At 38.7% G+C, this 18,759-nt stretch overlaps 1 protein-coding gene across 1 annotated transcript in view; it reads right to left on the reverse strand.

The window, feature by feature from the left end:
- The window catches only part of slc35f1 (solute carrier family 35 member F1), a 106,788-nt gene that overhangs the window by 60,189 nt on the left and 27,840 nt on the right, over window positions 1–18,759 (reverse strand). Inside the window, exon 2 of the mRNA XM_073856320.1 lies at window positions 9,496–9,676. Coding sequence (XP_073712421.1) covers window positions 9,496–9,676 — 181 coding nt within the window. The remainder of the gene's footprint in view (window positions 1–9,495; window positions 9,677–18,759) is intronic.

Consider the following 18,759-nt stretch of genomic DNA (forward strand, 5'->3'; position numbering starts at 1 on the left):
ACAACAACTCCCCATTCACCGTCGGCCCCGCCGATGGGGAATTTGCCACCGGCCCCACTTCACCCCCAGAGACTTACACGCCTACACCCTCCACGGACATCGAGCCCACCGCGGGCGGAGAACCCGGCAGCACGACCAGTGAGCCAGAGCGAACCCCTGAGCCCAGCGTCGCCGAAATCAAGGAAGACATCCACCTCCACGCCGCTGAGGGTGAGCACATTACGTCTCTTGGGGAAATTTTTTCGGACTGTTCTGTGGGCATTTCCCTTCCTTTGTCGGCTCCGCTGGTTCCGTCCAGCTCCTCCTCTTCATCACATTTGGACCCACCCAACCTCCCACTCCCGCCTCCTCTGCCTACCTCAGCCAGTCTGAAGCTACAGCAGCCATCACAGCGACACGCCCCTGCTCATCCTCTGCGGGTCAATGCTCAATGGTTCGATTGAGCCGTGGCGTGCCTCTCTGCCAGCTGCTTTCGGGGAGATCTCCAGTTCTCCGCCTCTGCTCCCTGAGACCAAGAGGTCACCTTGGCCCATCGGACCAGTGGCCTCGCTTCAGGTCTCACCTCCATCCCCTTCGTCGGCTCCCGTCTCTACAGCGACGTCACCAGGCATCGTCACCACTCCGGCTCCGCCTTGGTCGTTTGTCATCCCGTCCTCGCCTCCGGGTTTTCCTTGCTCCCCAAGTCTCTCTCACTCCACCCTTCTGACTCGTTGGGCTCCACACTCCTACGGCGTTCGCCTTGGGGTTCCTCCGCTCTGGCTCCGCCTCGTGGCTTCGGATCACCTCCTACATCTCGGTCGGGAGACTCACCAGCTCTGCCCCGCCCGTACGGTTCCTCGACTCCACCCTGGATCCTCCTCCAAGTGCCGTCACCGTCGTCCGTCCCCAGGGTGAAGAGTATGAAGAGTTTCATTCGAAAACACGATAAACCTCTTTTTTTTTTTAACGCCAAAATCAGTATTGTATCAGGTCAGTATTAAAAAGCAGATTCTTACTTTTACGCAAAATCCAATATCCGCCATGTTATTCTGTCATCTTCTCCCTTTCTCCCAAAACGCGATAAACGCCACTCCTCCTTGCAATAAACTTGCTCAACAAATCACAGCGCAGCATTCAAAGCATTGTAAACAACAATGGCGGCGCGTTGAATACACACAGAATTCTACTTTTTCTCATCTACTTTGTACTTCGTGATCAACAAAAAACTAAAAACTAAATAAAACTTTGATGGCATTGACAAACCTGTGGTGGTTTTCTGTGGCAGTGAAGAAACGTAAACCATCAAAATCGAATAATTTACGTGAGAGGCACTCGGGAGACGGAAAAATGCCGGCTGTTGCTTGTTCTCATACGACAGCATCAAGCTTCTGTCATGTTAACACATTGACCCCAGGGATCTTATGAAAAACTTTACATTATTTTACTCGAAGCCAATGAAAATCGAGAAGGACCAAAACATTTTACAGCTGATCGCTGTCAAAAACGTTCAGCGACGACGTCCCAAGGATGACGGCAGCAATTGCAGTGTTTTTAATATGACAAAGTAAGAGTTTTGATTAATGCCATTAATGTTTATTTATATATTGATTTAATAGATTTATAGCATTAAAAAAACATGGCATGGATATATATATGAACAGTTTGGTTCCAAAACGCAATATATATATGCAAGTTATTACGTTTCCTTTCGATATCATACAGTCCTACTTCAAAGCCTTTTTTAAAAAGTCACCAAAGTATATGGTATTCATAGACAGTGCCCTATAGGTCGTCTCCCATTCTACATCTCAGCAGTTTAAATCCAATTTTGAGAGAGCGTCGGGGTCATGATTGCTACAAGACACACAGAAGAGGTGAAAGTGAATAGAGGAAGAAATGTAATGAGAAAAGGAAGTTTCCCTTTACCAGGGCTATTGTAAGATGACAGCTACTACGCTGTCTGACTGCAGGAGAAGATAAGAATCATTGCTTGGCTTGTAGACACAGGCCGACTGACAGCGATCATGCTACTCTCTGGTTATCCTGTAGCCTGCCCACTTTCTGTAGCATGTGGCTGTGTTTACCGAGACTCAAAGGCTTAAAACACAACTACTTGGTCAGTGGTCTGGAACAATCGGAGTGAGACAATTTGGCAAGGAGCTGTCTGGATGTGTCTATCCTGTGCCTCACGCAGGGCATCTTGAAATAACACGTGTCACGCATCCAAAGTGCACATGCTTCAATACAGCACAATGATCATTTATACAGTTCAGCAGGCATTATACAAAAATATTTGGATGCAGATGACCACAACTGACCTATATGATTATATGCCACTTTCTACCACCAGTTGGGCTCCACCAACAAAAAAACGTCATCTCTGTTTGCAAATGGTCTTTTAGGACGTTTGTAAAGAGCTGCGGTACATATTTTGATATTTTTTCTAGCAGCTTTCTTTACAAGCCATCTATTAATTATAGTTATACTATACTTACATGTAGACCTTTTGCATGTTTGCAAACAGAGATGACGTTTTTTGTGGGCGGAGCCCAACTGGTGGCAGAAAGTGACAGCTCTGCAATAGCTGTGTAAAGTGTTTTAGCGTTAAACTGTGATTTTTATGGATCCGGTGTTCTGTAGAAGTCTGTTTCCCCTATATTTCTCTTAAGTGTAATGTTTCTTATAACGTTTTCACCAAGTTACATTTAATTTTTAAATAAATTAAAAGTTTAAATGGCTTGGCTACTGATATGTGTGCATGTATGTAATGTATGTGTATTGTTCTTTATCGGTAAATCAATTATTTTTACAGTATGAATCGCTGAAGTACTTATAAGAGCAATACTATCATGTATTCTGTATAATAAAATTTATTAAATATTTCATAATTTTCCTGTTTTCAATTTCCCCCTTATATTTATAGCCGTGTTTGTTCTAAAACTATTATGTTTACATACAAATTAATTTGTATAGGCCTGTTTATATATTATTAACACTTTACATCATGTGTGTGTGTGCTGTGTTTATATTTTTTTTTAGTAAACATCATAATTTAGAACAAACAGGAAGAAGACATAAGCTAAGATATAAGGTAAAAAATATGAAAACTTTAATAAATGTTAATATTATTGATATTATGAACTCATTCAAATCTTTAATCTTTCTAAATAAGTTATAAACGTAACGTGATAAAAACGCTATAAGAGACACATAGAGGGATCAGACTTCGACAGAACTCCGGATATCTTCTCTAATTATTAGGGCCCGAGCACCGAGGAGCAGGCCAGAATGGCCTGCACCGAAAGGTGCGAAGCCCTATTGTTTTTGCTCGAATTTATTATTTTTTTTTTTAATTTTTTTTTTTTTTATTTTTTTTATTTTTTTTAACACTTTTGGGCATTTTGGGTGCCTTAACATACTCGAAAACTCTTGAAATTTGGCACAGACGTTAGAGTCGTCCGTCATTGCGAACAGACAAAGGCTGGAACACGGGCGTGGCACGGGGGCTCTGTAGCGCCCCCTGTAATGCAAAAACAAACAGTAGTGCGCAGATCGGGCAAACATGTACGCACATTTACGAAAGTTGGTACACATATAGATCTCATCGACCCGAACAACTTTCGCCCTCTAACATTTTAGCTCCGCCCAACAGGAAGTCCGCCATTTTGGATTGTTTAAATAATGCATGCGGTGAACTTTTGAATACTCCTCCTAGGGGATTCAAGCAAATGACACCAAACGTGGTGACCATGATGTCAAGACATTGGACTTGCTAAATTGCGAAGGGATTTTTGATATCTCGAACGGTGTTGCAATGGCGAAGCGGCAAAGTCATGGCGAAATCAGAGAAACAGGAAGTGTCTAATATCTAAGGCAAAAAATGTCTTATTGTAATGACACGCGGGGTGTTTGTTCGTCTGAAGATTCCGATCGCACCGATGTGCCTATTGTGACTCCCGGGTATAGCGCCACCAGCAGGCGCCAGGAAGTGTGTCAGTCACAAAGCTGGATTTTTTTTAAAGTTCCATGCAATGTTCTTTTAAATACTCCTTCTAGGATTTTCATGCGATTGACACCAAAAGTGGTCACCATGATGCCGAGACATTGTAGATGATAAATTGCGAAGGGATTTTTGATATCTCAAACGCTGTTCCCATGGCAACCTGTCAAACTTTACTTTCATTTTAAAGGCATATTTAAGCCTTTCAGTTGCATACAGTTAACTTTTAAATACTCCTTCTAGGATTTTCATGCGATTGACACGAGAAGTGGTCAATATGATGCCGAGACATTGTAGATGATAAATTGGGAAGGGATTTTTGATATCTCGAACCCTGTTGCCATGGCAATGCATCAAAATTTACTTTCATTTTTACAAATATTTAAGGCTGACAGTTACATGCTGTGAACCTTTAAATACTCCTCGTATGGGATTCATACGATTTGACACCAGAAGTGGTCAACATGATGCTGTGACATTGTAGATGATAAATTGTGAAGGAATTTTTGACATCTCGAACGCCGTTCCCATGGCAACGCATCAAACTTTACTTTAATTTCAGGCATGTTTAAGCCTTTCAGTTGCATGCAGTTAACTTTTAAATACTCGTCCTAGGATTTTCATGCGTTTGACACGAGAAGTGGTCGACATGATGCCGAGACATTGTAGATGATAAATTGCGAAGGAATTTTTGACATCTCGAACGCCGTTCCCATGGCAACGCATCAAACTTTACTTTAATTTCAGGCATGTTTAAGCCTTTCAGTTGCATGCAGTTAACTTTTAAATACTCGTCCTAGGATTTTCATGGGTTTGACACGAGAAGTGGTCGACATGATGCCGAGACATTGTAGATGATAAATTGCGAAGGGATTTTTGAAATCTAGAACGCTGTTCCCATGGCAACCTGTCAAACTTAACTTTCGTTTTTAAGGCATATTTAAACCTTACATCTGCATGCGGAAAACTTTTAAATACTCCTCCTGAGGAAATAATGTGATTGACTCCAGAAGTGGTCAACATAATGGTGAGACATTGTAGATAAACTGTTCTCATGGCAACGCGTCAAACTTTGCTTTCACTTTCCAGCATATTTAAGGCTGACTGTTACATGCTGTGAACCTTTAAATACTCCTCGTATGGGATTCATGCGATAGACACGAGAAGTGGTCAACATGATGCCGAGACATTGTAGATGATAAATTGCGAAGGAATTTTTGACATCTCGAACGCTGTTCCCATGGCAACGCGTCAAACGTTACTTTAATTTCAGGCATGTTTAAGGCTCTTAGCGTGCTTAGTTGAACTTTAAATTTGGCACACACATCAGAGTTTTCGGCTGTTAAGTGTTGACAAAAACGTCAGATAAAGACGTGTCTATTTAGTGGCTGACTAGCACCCCCGTTTGTCTAAAATATGGGGTTTCTTTTACCTACAGTACCTAAATGGGTCAGTAGCAACATGAAATAGTCCACTGATATTAACCCACTTGATGCACATGCCCACGGTGCATCGTTTTCTCGGAGACACCGTGTAGCGGTAAAAAAAACGTGCGAGGGCCCGCCATCGCTGCTTGCAGCTATATTTTTCTATTCTAATTATTAAAAGATTTTCAGATGATTTCATCCCTCCAGTCTGTCCGGTTGAGGGCTTATTGCAACCATAAATACCTACGTTTATCTTCAAATGGTGTCTTCGATGACGGTATACTATAAAAATGAAGGTCATCTATTTTGGCATTCCTATTCTGACACTCAACAGCACAACAAGACATTTTCTAGTGAGTTATATTGTTCGTTTCACTCGTGTCTCATTCATTTCCACTGTTTTTCTGCCACCACATTGCGCGTGTGACGTAACTGTGACGTCGACTCGCAAAAGGTCTATATAACTACAATTATATATATTATTATTTTATACTAATGAGCTTATTGAAATGAACAGAATGCATCAATAAAGAAACTTAAAATCATAAAATAAAAGTTTCCAAAAATGTTTTTGTAGGGCTGTATGGTTACATTAAGAACCTTTAACATCCGCAAAACCTCTCTGTTGTACTAAATGTAAAATCTTTAAAACTACAAAAAGGGTAAAAAAGATAAATAGGTTCTTCTATGGCATCTCTAAACAGAACAGAGAAGAGTGTACATGATTTCACACTTGTCTTTTATAAATAGACTGTGAGTAGGCATATTTCTCAGCTCAGAACTCTTTTCCATATCTATTCTTGGCTTGTTGAAAGTATGCCAGAAATCATCATGTGGAAACTTTCTGCTTGGACACATTAAAGGGACAATTCACCCAAAAATAATGCTGTCTTCATCCTCTAACTCATGTCACTTCACAACGTTATAACTCTTGCTGAACACCAAAGGAGGAATGGGAAATGGGTTTTTTAGGATATTGACTTTTTGTCATATTCAGAAAAGACTGAAGAGTGACTGGAGACTACTTTTAAAGGGGTCATATGATGCGTCTTTGTCTTTGGAGTGCTAAAAGCTGTTTGTGCATATAGAAGATCCAAAAATTTGCAAAGATTAAAGTCTCAAACTCAAAAAGATTTTCTTTCTTTCTAAAACGCCTCTTTCAAACACGCCCCCACATATCACTGTGTGGGAAGACTTGCATTACACCGTCCAAATATATACTCAAAGATAGAAGGCTTAACTTTTATTCTCGCTGTAGTATCGTTTGCCGTTGTGGCCATGTCGTGGAGACGTTGTGCTTTGGGACCTGATATTCCTAAAATGGTGAGGGGTGTAACTAGGGCTGCAGGATTAAAGGCACAAAAGAGGATGTTTTGTTTTATTTTTGCAGTATTACTTGAAACTGTCTTTACTAACTGATAAAGGACTATTTATTAGGTGCACTGAAAGTAATAATATTAATATACGTCATCTGTGCACAAAGTAGGGCCTTAAAAACATCAGCCAATCGCTGATGCGGTCATCGCATTAGCGATAGGCCCTCTGGCTTGTCAATCACTGCCATTACGATCCTTGTGAGAGACGTGCATGCTCCAGTAACTTTACACAGGAGACGCATGCGCACAGCGCATGAAACTCTGTCTTTAGTTCCGGTTTGTTTTCATTGTCGATCCTGCTTTCCTCCTCGAATTTGCACCATGGTAGAGAAGAAACGCAAAGGAGGAGGCAAAAGAAAGACTTTTTTTGAAGTCGCTGAGAAGAGGAGAAAATTGTCAGAAGAACGTAATCTAACCAGAGTCGTTATTGGAGAAACATTTCAACGCTGCAATGAAGGAACAGAGAGGTGTCAAGACAGATGCGCAGTTCGCAAAAATTCTTCTCGACAGGTAACAGTGATTATTATTCTTTCTTTGTGGAATAATTATTGTTGTACTGTTATTCAGGTATATCGACGTTGTTCTTGTACTGTAGTTGTAAGGCAGTGACCAGTCTGCTACATGCTAGTTGAAATAGGAGTAGCGTTGACTGATCTAACGTTACGTCTTATCTGTTTATTATCATATAATTTCACATAATGAATCCACTGACGCGACACGAGTTTTGGAAGGCGTTCCCTAGAAATGAACTTTGAAGGAGGGGGGCTGTTCTTACGCAAGCACTCATTTCAAAAATTCAGTAAATGGTCTTTGGATTCTCAGTCAGCAAAAATATCCTCTTTTGCGCCTTTAATTGAAAAGTAATCGAAAAACAAAATTCAGAAACTTTAACCGGCCCTATTTTATCATGTTGGTTATTTCGGTTTTTAATCCTTTTAATACTTTCCCTTTAAAACATACTACCACGTGTAAGGTTATGAGGCTCTGCCCTGTCCATTCAGTAGCAAAGAGAAAACTCAAACACTGTGTTAACTGAGCAGCAGTATCATCTAGTGCCCAAGAAAAACGAAGTACTCGTGCGTGTTTATAATAATAATCGTTCATTAATCGTAATCGATGTCAAATCGAGGTTTTGATTTTAGGTTAAATCGTCCAGCCCTAGGTGTAACATTTCTTTTTTTGCAGCAAAAGAGAGTCAAATTTGTTAAATAGCAATGAAATTACTTAAGTTACTTACCTACTAATAACCTTTTCATTGCCATTAACTCTTTCCCTGCCATTTATAAGTTATCTCGTCAATTAAGAAAAAACGCTTTTTCTGCCAATAACGAGTTTTTATGGCAATCCATATATCTGTTATCATCCAATAGGTGGCTTAACCAACTTTTAAAACACTGAAGCATCCACTGATCCAAAAACAGTAAAACAGATGATCGTTTGCATTGATGCTAAAACAATAATATCTGTTTCTTGTTAGTTACAGTATACCTACACTATAAGTATGTATCTGGTATTACCCAGTACTTACCTAGAGTTACATAATAACTACCAAGTATGTACCACTGGTAAGTACAGTAATGAAACCATACCATGTAGATACTTAAAAGTAAGTACCACACATTTGTCTGTAAGTACAACATATTTACCATATATGTACAAGGTAAGTACACGTACTGTAAAATAAAGTGCTACCAAAGTTTCTGTAATACACTTCCTGATGATCTCTAACAAAAGTCCTTTACAAAAAGGCAATTATCTCAGCTTTTTGTTCAAAATGTATTATATTTGAAGACACCTAGTACCCATATTTGAGAGATGATAAAAAGAGAAAAAAGAAGATAGGATGAAATGTGGAAAGCAGACGGGTCTGTTTTTTCATTTCATATATTGTATGTTTTTATATTTTAAGAAGAACATTTTCTGGAAGGCATTCAACTTTTGTGGAAATCATGAAAAATGCTGGTGCTAACTGACAACTTAAAATAACGCTGGTGGGAAAAGAGTTAAAGAAAAAAAATGCTTGTTTACAAGAAAACAGGTCAGAAACACTTAGTGGGTTTTGCATCTAAACTCTTTTGTGGTTCATGGAATAAAAAGTTGCAAATGTGACATGATCAAACACAACCAAAATGTAATTTTTGGGTGACTTTTTCTTTAACACAATGTCAATGCATATTCAATTAAGAAGAAAACGCATCATGGGTACCAAGCTTAACATCTTTTACAAAGTCACCATCCAATCGTGAAATTAAAATGTTTAGAAACACAAAACAAATAATTAGTACATCCGAATTAAGACATGGCTTATTATCCACCCCTACATGTTTCATTAAGAACCACATAAACATTTTAAGGAGAACACAAGCCAGAATGTTTGACTTTTAATCATCTAAATGTAACCTTTCATAAATAAACATGACCTTTTCTTCATTTTAAAGGATAATAAATTAAAAAGCATCTGCCAGAAATGTAAAAACTGAACTCTTATGCAGGAACAGGTATACATTTGCCTTTATAAAAAAAAAAAAATAATGTAGCTTGTTTTTGAAATTGCAAAATGAGGACAAAGAGAGTCCTCTTTTCATTTTTCTAAGAGTCTCTTATAGACAATGTATGTGTGTAAGCTTTTAAAATTGCCTTTTTACAAACATAACCTTGCGTTCTCTTTTCATTCAACACAGTTTTTTTTAACTATAGAAAGCGGCAAGGACAGCTCTCCTTGCCTGACCGCAAGCGTGGTGGTGTAGACCAGGAACAGAAGGATGTAGTTGAGAAAGCTCTGAAACACAGGGGTGTTGGCGTGATAATCATCCGCCAGGTATTTGCTGGTCAAACCGATCCCACAGATGAGCAGTGACAGGACTTGACCCAGTGCCAGGGTAAGTATGAGCTCCCTGCTGAATGAACCAGACTTGGGGTCAATATCACGTCATAAAACCCAAAGACAAGCCGTAATCTGATCATTGTGCACCAATGTCACTTTCACCATAACAGAATTTACCACAGTTTTTAATCATGTAATACACAAGACACCAAAGATAAAGAACAAGATGTGATACGTGACAGAAACCTCAGAAGGTCAAACTAAGTATTATAAATAAAGTCATTTTTAGTATTCTGGTGAAGGTTAGTTTTAGCAGGTTAGGTACAAGTGGTGGGTAACAAAAGGACCGGGTCTGCCACACGTCTGTGGGTATAACAAGTAATGTTTAATTACTGGTATGCGTGTATGATTGAATGTGTGACAGTCCAATTGGCATGATAAAAGCGCTGAAGTGAATGTGGGAAACGCAGGCGTGTGGAACCGGGTGAGGGAATGAACTGTCAATCAACTGGGCTTAAAACAGGAGATCTACTCTTTCTTCAAAAACTCCATCCGCATCCTCGGTGAGCACAGCGCATACCAAATAACCCACCACGTACACCCACATGGGCAACAACAGAGCAAACACTCAGGTTAGTTTCACAGAGAACAAACGAAAAGATGAAAGAGTCGCCCCGCATTATCTGAACACACACACTGTATTGTACAGAAAGAAAACGGGTGGGAAAATAGCGGCATGAGAGGAAATATTGAACTTAATGTGTTTGTGCATATTTTAGAAACACCCACTTAATGCATAACCACAGGAATAATTAAATTAATGTTACTAAGACATTGCCAGAAAGTGTCAGTACAAAAATGTTTGTGACAAATCTTTGACATAATGCATTACCTATTAAATGAAAGGTCATGTTGAAGATGTTATAGGGATGTCTTTCAAAGAATAGGGATAACAGACCATTGTGATGTCATTCACACAATGCTCATGTATCAATAAATGTTCGATAAGTTCCTCTCACCGCATTTGCTCAATGGTCAGTTTCACAATAACACAATAAAACTGATGAAGCAAATATCCTACATCTCGCATCTCTTCCCCCAAGGCTTTGCTAAGATATCAAAGTCCGCAGGTTAAAGGAAAACACCACCGGTTTTTAATATTTTATTATGTTCTTACCTCCACTTAGATGAATTAATACATACATATCTTTTTTCAATGCGTGCACTTAATCTTTGTACAGCGCGTCATGAATGTATTAGCATTTAGCCTAGCCCCATTCATTCCTTAGGATCCAAACAGGGATTAATTTAGAAGCCACCAAACACTTTAAAGACCCTATTTAAAGACATGTTACATGAGTAGTTACTAGGGTTGTAACGGTGTGAGATCACGGTTTCACGGTTTGCCGGTATTAAACACTTATTATTATTATTATTATTATTATATTTATTATTATTATTAGCTACAAAGCCCCTTAAATTAATAAAAAACAGATAGGGGTTTTGGGTTGAAAATATGGTTTATTATATCAAACTTTTGAAATAAATAAACTTTGATTCTTTACTAATTTTAATTTTATTCTTTTAAATAATATGATATAATACCCACACAAATTCTCTCAGAGCTGCTCTGGATATATTCATTTGTTCACATTGCCATATAGTGAGTGAAATGTATAGTTTTTATTATATGGCCTAAGTATAATCAACTTAAATTGCTCTGTAATATAAACTACTTAAATGGGCTTTAGTGCCTCTTTGTAGCCACTCTTCGTCCACATTTCTAGCAAACTGGATATCCATCTTAAAGGACAACCCCGCATTCGTTTTCTGTATACCCAAAGTATTCCCATACTGTAGACTTTAACTTTTTTTTCTGGTGGGGGATAGAGGTTAAAATTTGTAGTCTCTGGCTCTGACATATTCTCTGCTGTACATAAACGAGTGGAGTCTAGCAGTCACGCCGAATGAAGTTGCATGTGCGTAGTAGCGCAGGTCAGATCCGCTTTATTTTTTCCCAAAACCGTTTAAAAGCAAATGTTTACGGTATGATAATCGTGAAAGTTAATATCAAGGTATACCGCCATACCGGTATACCGCTACAACCCTAGCAGTTACACGAGCAATCACGGTGGCACAAAACAAAACGTGGCAATTTTTTTAAGCGGATAAAAAATGAGAACTATATTGTATGGCGGAAGAGCACTTAGTTTGCAGCAGTTTGGCCTCAGCGCGCAGTAACATCATCACTCCTGACTACTCCCTCTCTCGCTCAATCTTCCGTAAATATTACTGCGCCCGAGGTCGAAGTGTTGCAAACTAAATGCCCAAACAATAAAGTTCTCATTTTTTATCCGCTTAAAAAATCGCCACGTTTTATTTTGTGCCACCATAATTACTCGTGTAACTACTCATGTAACAGTCTTTAAATAGGGAAACATGGAAGTGTTCGGTGGCTTCTAAATTCATCCCTGTTTGGATCCTAAGGAATGAATGGGGCTAAATGCTAACACATTCATGAAGCGCTGTACAAAGATGAAGTGCACTCATTGAAAAAAGATAGGTATTTATTCATTTGTCTAAGTAGAGATAAGAACATAGTAAAATATTGAAAAACTGTGGTGTTTTCCTTTAAAGCTTTAACATGTAGAAGACACCAAAGATTATTGTAACACGGTTTAAGATGTTTTGTTATATTGTGCTAAAATCATAGTTGTATTTATAAGCTACAATTTTAAATCATTTTTAAATTACTTGAAACAATTCATGTTTAAACAAAAGAACCGTAATACTTTGTATGCGGCAAATATTACAGTATAAATGATTTATTACCGCTTCAGCATCGGCACTGTCAAACTTTTTAAGGATAAACCCGTCACTCACTGTAGATTAAAAAATATTGAAAATGTCATACACGATGGAGGGCTTTCATGTGACTCTGAAAGGTGCGAAACGCAAACGCGTGAGCTCACTTTCCACAACAGCACCACAGAGGTAAAAATTTGCATTTAGATAGAAACCAATTTGCTTTCCTCTAGGGCAATTGTATTTAAGATGAAATATGTAGAAAGATTTTTTTCTCTTTTTGGTCTACGTAGCATTGCCCCACAAGGCATTACCAGCCCAGAAGTTTAAATGAATTTGGTAGCTCCTACCTGTATACAGTGCTTTCTTTCATTATAGAGGTAAAAGAGTAAAAAAAAATTCAAACAATATTGAGATTAAACTCATATACTGTATGCTTTACTGTACTTCACTTTTGATCGGTACCAGTATCCCACCAGCTTATCAACCGTATCAAACATTAGTAGGTTTTTAATTTATTAAATAATTGTAACAGTTTATAAGCATTTTTGATCTGTAGTATTCATTTATAAAATGTTTTATGTAATAATGTTTTTTTAACTTATACTTTTAGTCAAATTTTGGTGTTCAAGAATTGTAAACCTCACACCTACTGATTAAACCATGAAACATCATGTGTAATATCATAGTCCCTTTAAAGAAGTTGCACCACTAGGCAACGCCTTTGGCCAGTTATTTCCAGTCATTCAAGATTGAAGTCCTACTTCTACTTGAACAGGAAAGAACAGATATTTAAAATCATGTTTTAAAATCACAATTAAATACTAAACTAATAATTAAACCTAAACTCAACTGTAGCAAAACTTTTTCTGTTTCTTAAGCTCAAATTGCGCTAAAAACACTTTATTCGAGCTCGTTTCAGCTACTGCGCACAGGTTGTAATGCTGCGTTTACACCAGCCGCGGTAGAGGTCGTCAAGCACAAGTAATTTCAATGTTAAGTCAATGTGAAGACGCATTGACGCGCGTGTGGAGGTCTCGCCGCGCGAATGAGGCGTGTAGCGCGGCACGGTAGATGCGAGTCCGCCTCATTCACGCGTCTAGTTCGCGCCAATGTCGCGAATTGAGCATTGCCGTGTCAGACCCGCGAGTTGAAAACTTTGAACTTTGGCGGAAAAATATGCCGCGTTAACCAATCAGGAGCTTGCTCTAGTAGTGATGTAATTTACAGAAAGCGAGCGGAGAAGCCATGACGCAAATTTCCGTGTGAATGTCTCGATGACTAGAATTTCACACGTGAATGAAGCGAGTAAATTCAACAGTTCAAGCGGCAAACTAGGCGCGGTAAACGCGATTTTGACGCCTCAAACGTGGCTGGTGTGAACATACGGTAATGCGCCTCACAAGCCTCAGCACAGATACCCCCGATGAGAATCATCAGTCTTTATTGACTGATGATTGGTTCTTTTAACTAGAAGGCGGGACTTTGTCAACAAGGTCCAGAAGGTCATGGGGGTAGGGGTGTGTTTGTTTACGTGATTTTAAATGTCAACATTGGCTTTCAGACATCATGGACCCCACCTTTGAACTGCTACATGATTTAAAATTCTCATGCTGTGCTGGCACAAAGTGATAATGTCCATTATTTGTCCCAATTTCGCCATAAACTAATCCAAAAGATTTCTGTCTGAAATAAATGTAAACTCTGAAGTGCGCCTTACGATGCTTTCTGGAGGAATTGACAGATTGTTAGACTTAGGATTGGGTTAAAAAAACTGGCAACCCACGGGCCAAATGCGGCCCTCCAATCATGTTTATCCGGCCTGTCGGTTATCTTTGTCTGATTTAAAATCAGTGTGGTTACTTAAAAGCCGCCTTTCTATTGCACATGACAAATGACAATAAACTGGAAGGTTGACACAAAGGCTGTTTCTCAATTCCAAGAATGCAAAGAACGTGTGGAGATTGGTCTTACCAGGCGTCCTTGGAAGAACGAACTCAGAAGATCGCAAGAACACAGAACACACTTGTGAGAAATGAGATGTGTGCGATCTTCCTGGTGGTCACCTGACCTCCACCATTGTTTTGCCGCAATGACTTCTGGGACGTAAAGCGATTCCAGCACACAAGTCTGCACTCGATGCATCCTCGATATCAAGAACACATTCGGGTATTTTCATGCGTCCTCTGTACTTGCGTTCTTGAGAATTGGAATTGAACTTCGATGATTAATGATGACGATTAAACTGAAATTTCATAAGACTACCACTAGGGGGCGAATTCCGACTGTAATGTCCAATGGAAATGTGATTTAGCCTATACAGTATATCTTTAAAATATTAAAAAATAAAACAATTTTGGCATTAGGGGAAGACTAGCTGTATGTTGTGAATACTTTTTATTTGTGAATATGTGTTCGTATAAAAAAGGATGGACATATGTAACTCGGGTCGCTTCAGGGTGAGTATATCATGGGGTGATTTTCATTTTGGCCGAACTTTCCCTTTAATCTTTTCTTTTTACTGACCATATGTTAAAGACAAAAGGAGATTTTATTTGTATGAGTTTTAGCTGTAATTCCTGGAAAATGTCAGCTGCTTTAAGTATGATGGATGATGTTTGAATTGTGATGAGTGGTCATTTCAGTCCTCTATAGACAACAGATGGCTTGTCAAACTAAGAACATGGAAAACTGTGAGCGTTTGTGCACATGAGATGTTGTCTCAGACCAGACCAGATCTCAGAGCTTCATTTCAGACCAGTATTCACAAAGAGATTCATGTTGTACTAGTGTGTTTTTTGAACTGTAGCATGTTTTTCAAGGACAAAGATGTGATTCGGGCGTGCCACAGAGCAAAACAACAAATAAACAATTTATCTGCTGAAGTAAACAGAAAACTAGCTCAGGACATAGTGGGCATAATGTAATGACAGATCTGTGGCCAATACCTTAAAGAGAACCAATTATCCGATTCACTATTTTACATTTCTTTTGGTGTGTAGGTGTGTATATTAGTACACGTGAACAATATGCAAAAGGTACATACCCCAAAGTAAACGATGACGCGAGTTATCGTCTCCAATGTAAATCTCTTTTCATGGACTACAACAAACACACAGATTGTAGGCAACAGCTACAAAAATTTATGGTATGTGGAAAACAATGCGTCTCTAACCACAAACTACGCAAACACATTGTCTTATACCAAATACACAGACTAAAAATTTCATCATTAGAATAACATGCGCACACCGCCAGATTTTTGCAACCGTGCATATTTTGTATGTGTAGGTCGCACATGTGCGCACAGGACTAGTATGTAGCTTTGAAGATGAATGCGTCGAACATCAGTGAACACGTACGAGTCAAATAAATTTTATTTTTTGCAAGGCTGTGCGTTTGACCATGCATGTACGTTTACGTAAACGTAAAAACAAACTACACTCCGGGATTGATGGGCAAAAACCGACTCGTGACGATCAAATATTTCGTAAGCCATCTATGATTTTCGTTAATAAAAGAAAATGCGTTTACATTCCCAGTGTAGACTGTATTGTAAACCCACTAAATAATATACATATTTTTCACATATTAAAGTGCACCTATTTCATTGCTAAAAAACACATTAATTTGTGTATTTGGTATAATACAATGTGTTTGCGTAGTTTATGGTTAAAAAATACATTATTTTCACATACCGTACATTTTTGTAGCTCCAGATTTCACTCTCTTCCTGAAACTAACAGATTAAAAAAAAAAATCTCTGTGTCCCTGATTGGCCGGCTAATCTGTACGTATTGATTGACCTGAATACCTCTGACATCACCCGGAAATGTGACACTCCATACCATGTTTGAAAGATTCGTTTTCTGAAAAACAGTTAACTTACAAGCTGTGAGTCCGAAGCGGGAGGAATTATGATAATGTCGGTCTTGTCACATCACCAATGCCAAGAAAGTAAACTGTTGCCTACAATGTGTGAGCCCGCTGCAGTTCAAGAAAAGAGATTCACGCCGGAGACGACAACTTTTGTTCACCCTGGGCCACGCACCCCCTGCATATCGCCAACATGCACCAACACACACCCACACACCAAAGGAAATGCAAAATCCCGAATCGGACAATAGGCGCTCTTAAAACAAGTCTCAACGATGACCTGTTTAAACACAATCATGATGACAAAATGTACGAGATTATATGACAAATAAATCTATGATGAAAGCTAAGAGACTTGTGCTCTTAAAAGGTGATAAACCTTCAGCCAATGTGGATCTAAATCACTCAAGTCGTATGAAGAAAATTAAACATTACTAACTGAAGTCTGCAACAGATTTTACCACTCCACATTCGAGAACAATACTCATAATATTGCCTCACTCTGGAGCCTATCTACAGTACACGACGTCCATTAAATACGCACTGAAACAAGACAGCTCCTGCTGTTTACTTCAGATTAAAGCAGAAAATCATCATCTTCACCAGATTCACAAGAGCTAGTGATCATTTCTTCAGTTTTTCGAGTCTGTGAACGCAGCTTAATTGGGAAGATCAACAGGAGCAACAGGAGCGTATGAAGAGCAGCAAACAACTACAGATCAAACAATAACAGACTATTATTTCCATTCTAGCGTATGGGAAGCTGTATCAAAAGGTTTATTCTGACACCTTCTGTCAGGGTTTATTATTATGGATTAGGATATAAGGCAATACATCTGTTATCCAACTTTCTTGGGTTAGAAGGGGGAAACAAATTAAACTACAATATGAATTGCAAGGATTCATTTTAAAGTAAACTAAGTTTTACACAGAGATACTGAATTCAATAATAACAAACTCAGAATTGACAGTGGGACATATAAAAGCTTTGTATGTTATTGATGTTACTTAGAAGATTAATATGTTGTTTTTTTTCAATAAAATCTTACATTTATGCATTTGGCAGACGCTTTTATCCAGAGTGATTGACATTTTATCAGCATGTGTGTTCCCTGGAATCAAACCCAAAACCTTTTGCGCTGCTAACGCAATGCTCTTCCAATGAGCTACAGGAAAACGTTTTAATGTTAAAATACTTTCTACTGCGAAAGCTCAATTTATTTTGTTTTCTCATCTTGGTTATAGTTAAAGGAAAACACCAACGTTTTTCAATGTGTTACTATGTTCTTACCCCAACTTAGATGAATTGGTAAATACCTATCTTTTTTCAATGCGTGCTTTGAAACAGCGCCTCGTGAATGTGTTGGCATTTATCCTGGGCCCATTCATTCCTATGGCTCCAAACAGGGATAAATTTAGGAGCCACAAAACACTTCCATGTTTTCCCTATTTAAAGACTGCTACACGAGTAGTTACACAAGTAAGTATGGTGGCACAAAATAAAACTTTTATTTGGAGCCATAGGAATGAATGGGGCTAGGCTAAATGCTAAAACATTCACGACACGCTGTACAAAGATTAAAAGTGCACGCATTGAAAAAGATAGGTATGTATTAATTCATCTAAGTTGAGGTAAGAACATAGTAAAATATTGAAAAACGGTGGTGTTTTCCTTTAACACAATTTTAAAGCTCACATAACTCACACTGTTTCTGCTTATCTCATGTTAATCTTGAGTACATTTAGAGTAGTATTACATCCTTCATATATCCAAAGAGTCTTTAGTTTTATTAGATATATAAAAGACAGATCAGCTGTACCGATTGTTTCCGAATAAGCCTTGAGGCGTACCGCAGGCGGAGCGAATCGCAAGCAACACACAAAACATTATCCCACTATCTCCGGATAACTTGTGATTCACTACATGTTTGTGTCGTTTATATTATATGCACTTACGCGCCGACTGCAAACAAAACACAGACATTTGATGCAGTTTTACTTACCGCCTGCAACTCATGACCCAGTTGGGACCGACCCATTTCAACAAAATCCTGCGTTAAACAAGCATACGTGCAAAACTGCGCTGCTACCCCGGATAAACAAACTATATCCATTGTTTCCTTTTTTCTTTGGGAAACTGAACAAGCTGGAATTTCCCTAACAAATGACAATTTACTTCATTGTTGGTTGATGTGTGTGTGCGCGCTATTCCAGTTAAAGTGCCCATATAAGGACTTCCGCTGTACTTCCTGCACTGAAAGTGCCCATAAAAGAAATAAAGCAAGATTATTATGTATGAATCTTCATATTCGAAAAAAAAACTTTCTAAACTTGTACAAACCCTGGCAAAGTGCATTCAACACAAAAATACTCAGTTTAACATCCACCTTAAATGGCGTTAAAAAGTCAGAATGCATGAAATAGCTTAAAACCCCCCTTTAACTCATTCACACAATCATTTCACACAACACC

The sequence above is a fragment of the Misgurnus anguillicaudatus genome, chromosome 18 (assembly GCF_027580225.2).
Source record: "Misgurnus anguillicaudatus chromosome 18, ASM2758022v2, whole genome shotgun sequence".
NCBI classification, from domain to species: Eukaryota; Metazoa; Chordata; class Actinopteri; order Cypriniformes; family Cobitidae; genus Misgurnus; species Misgurnus anguillicaudatus.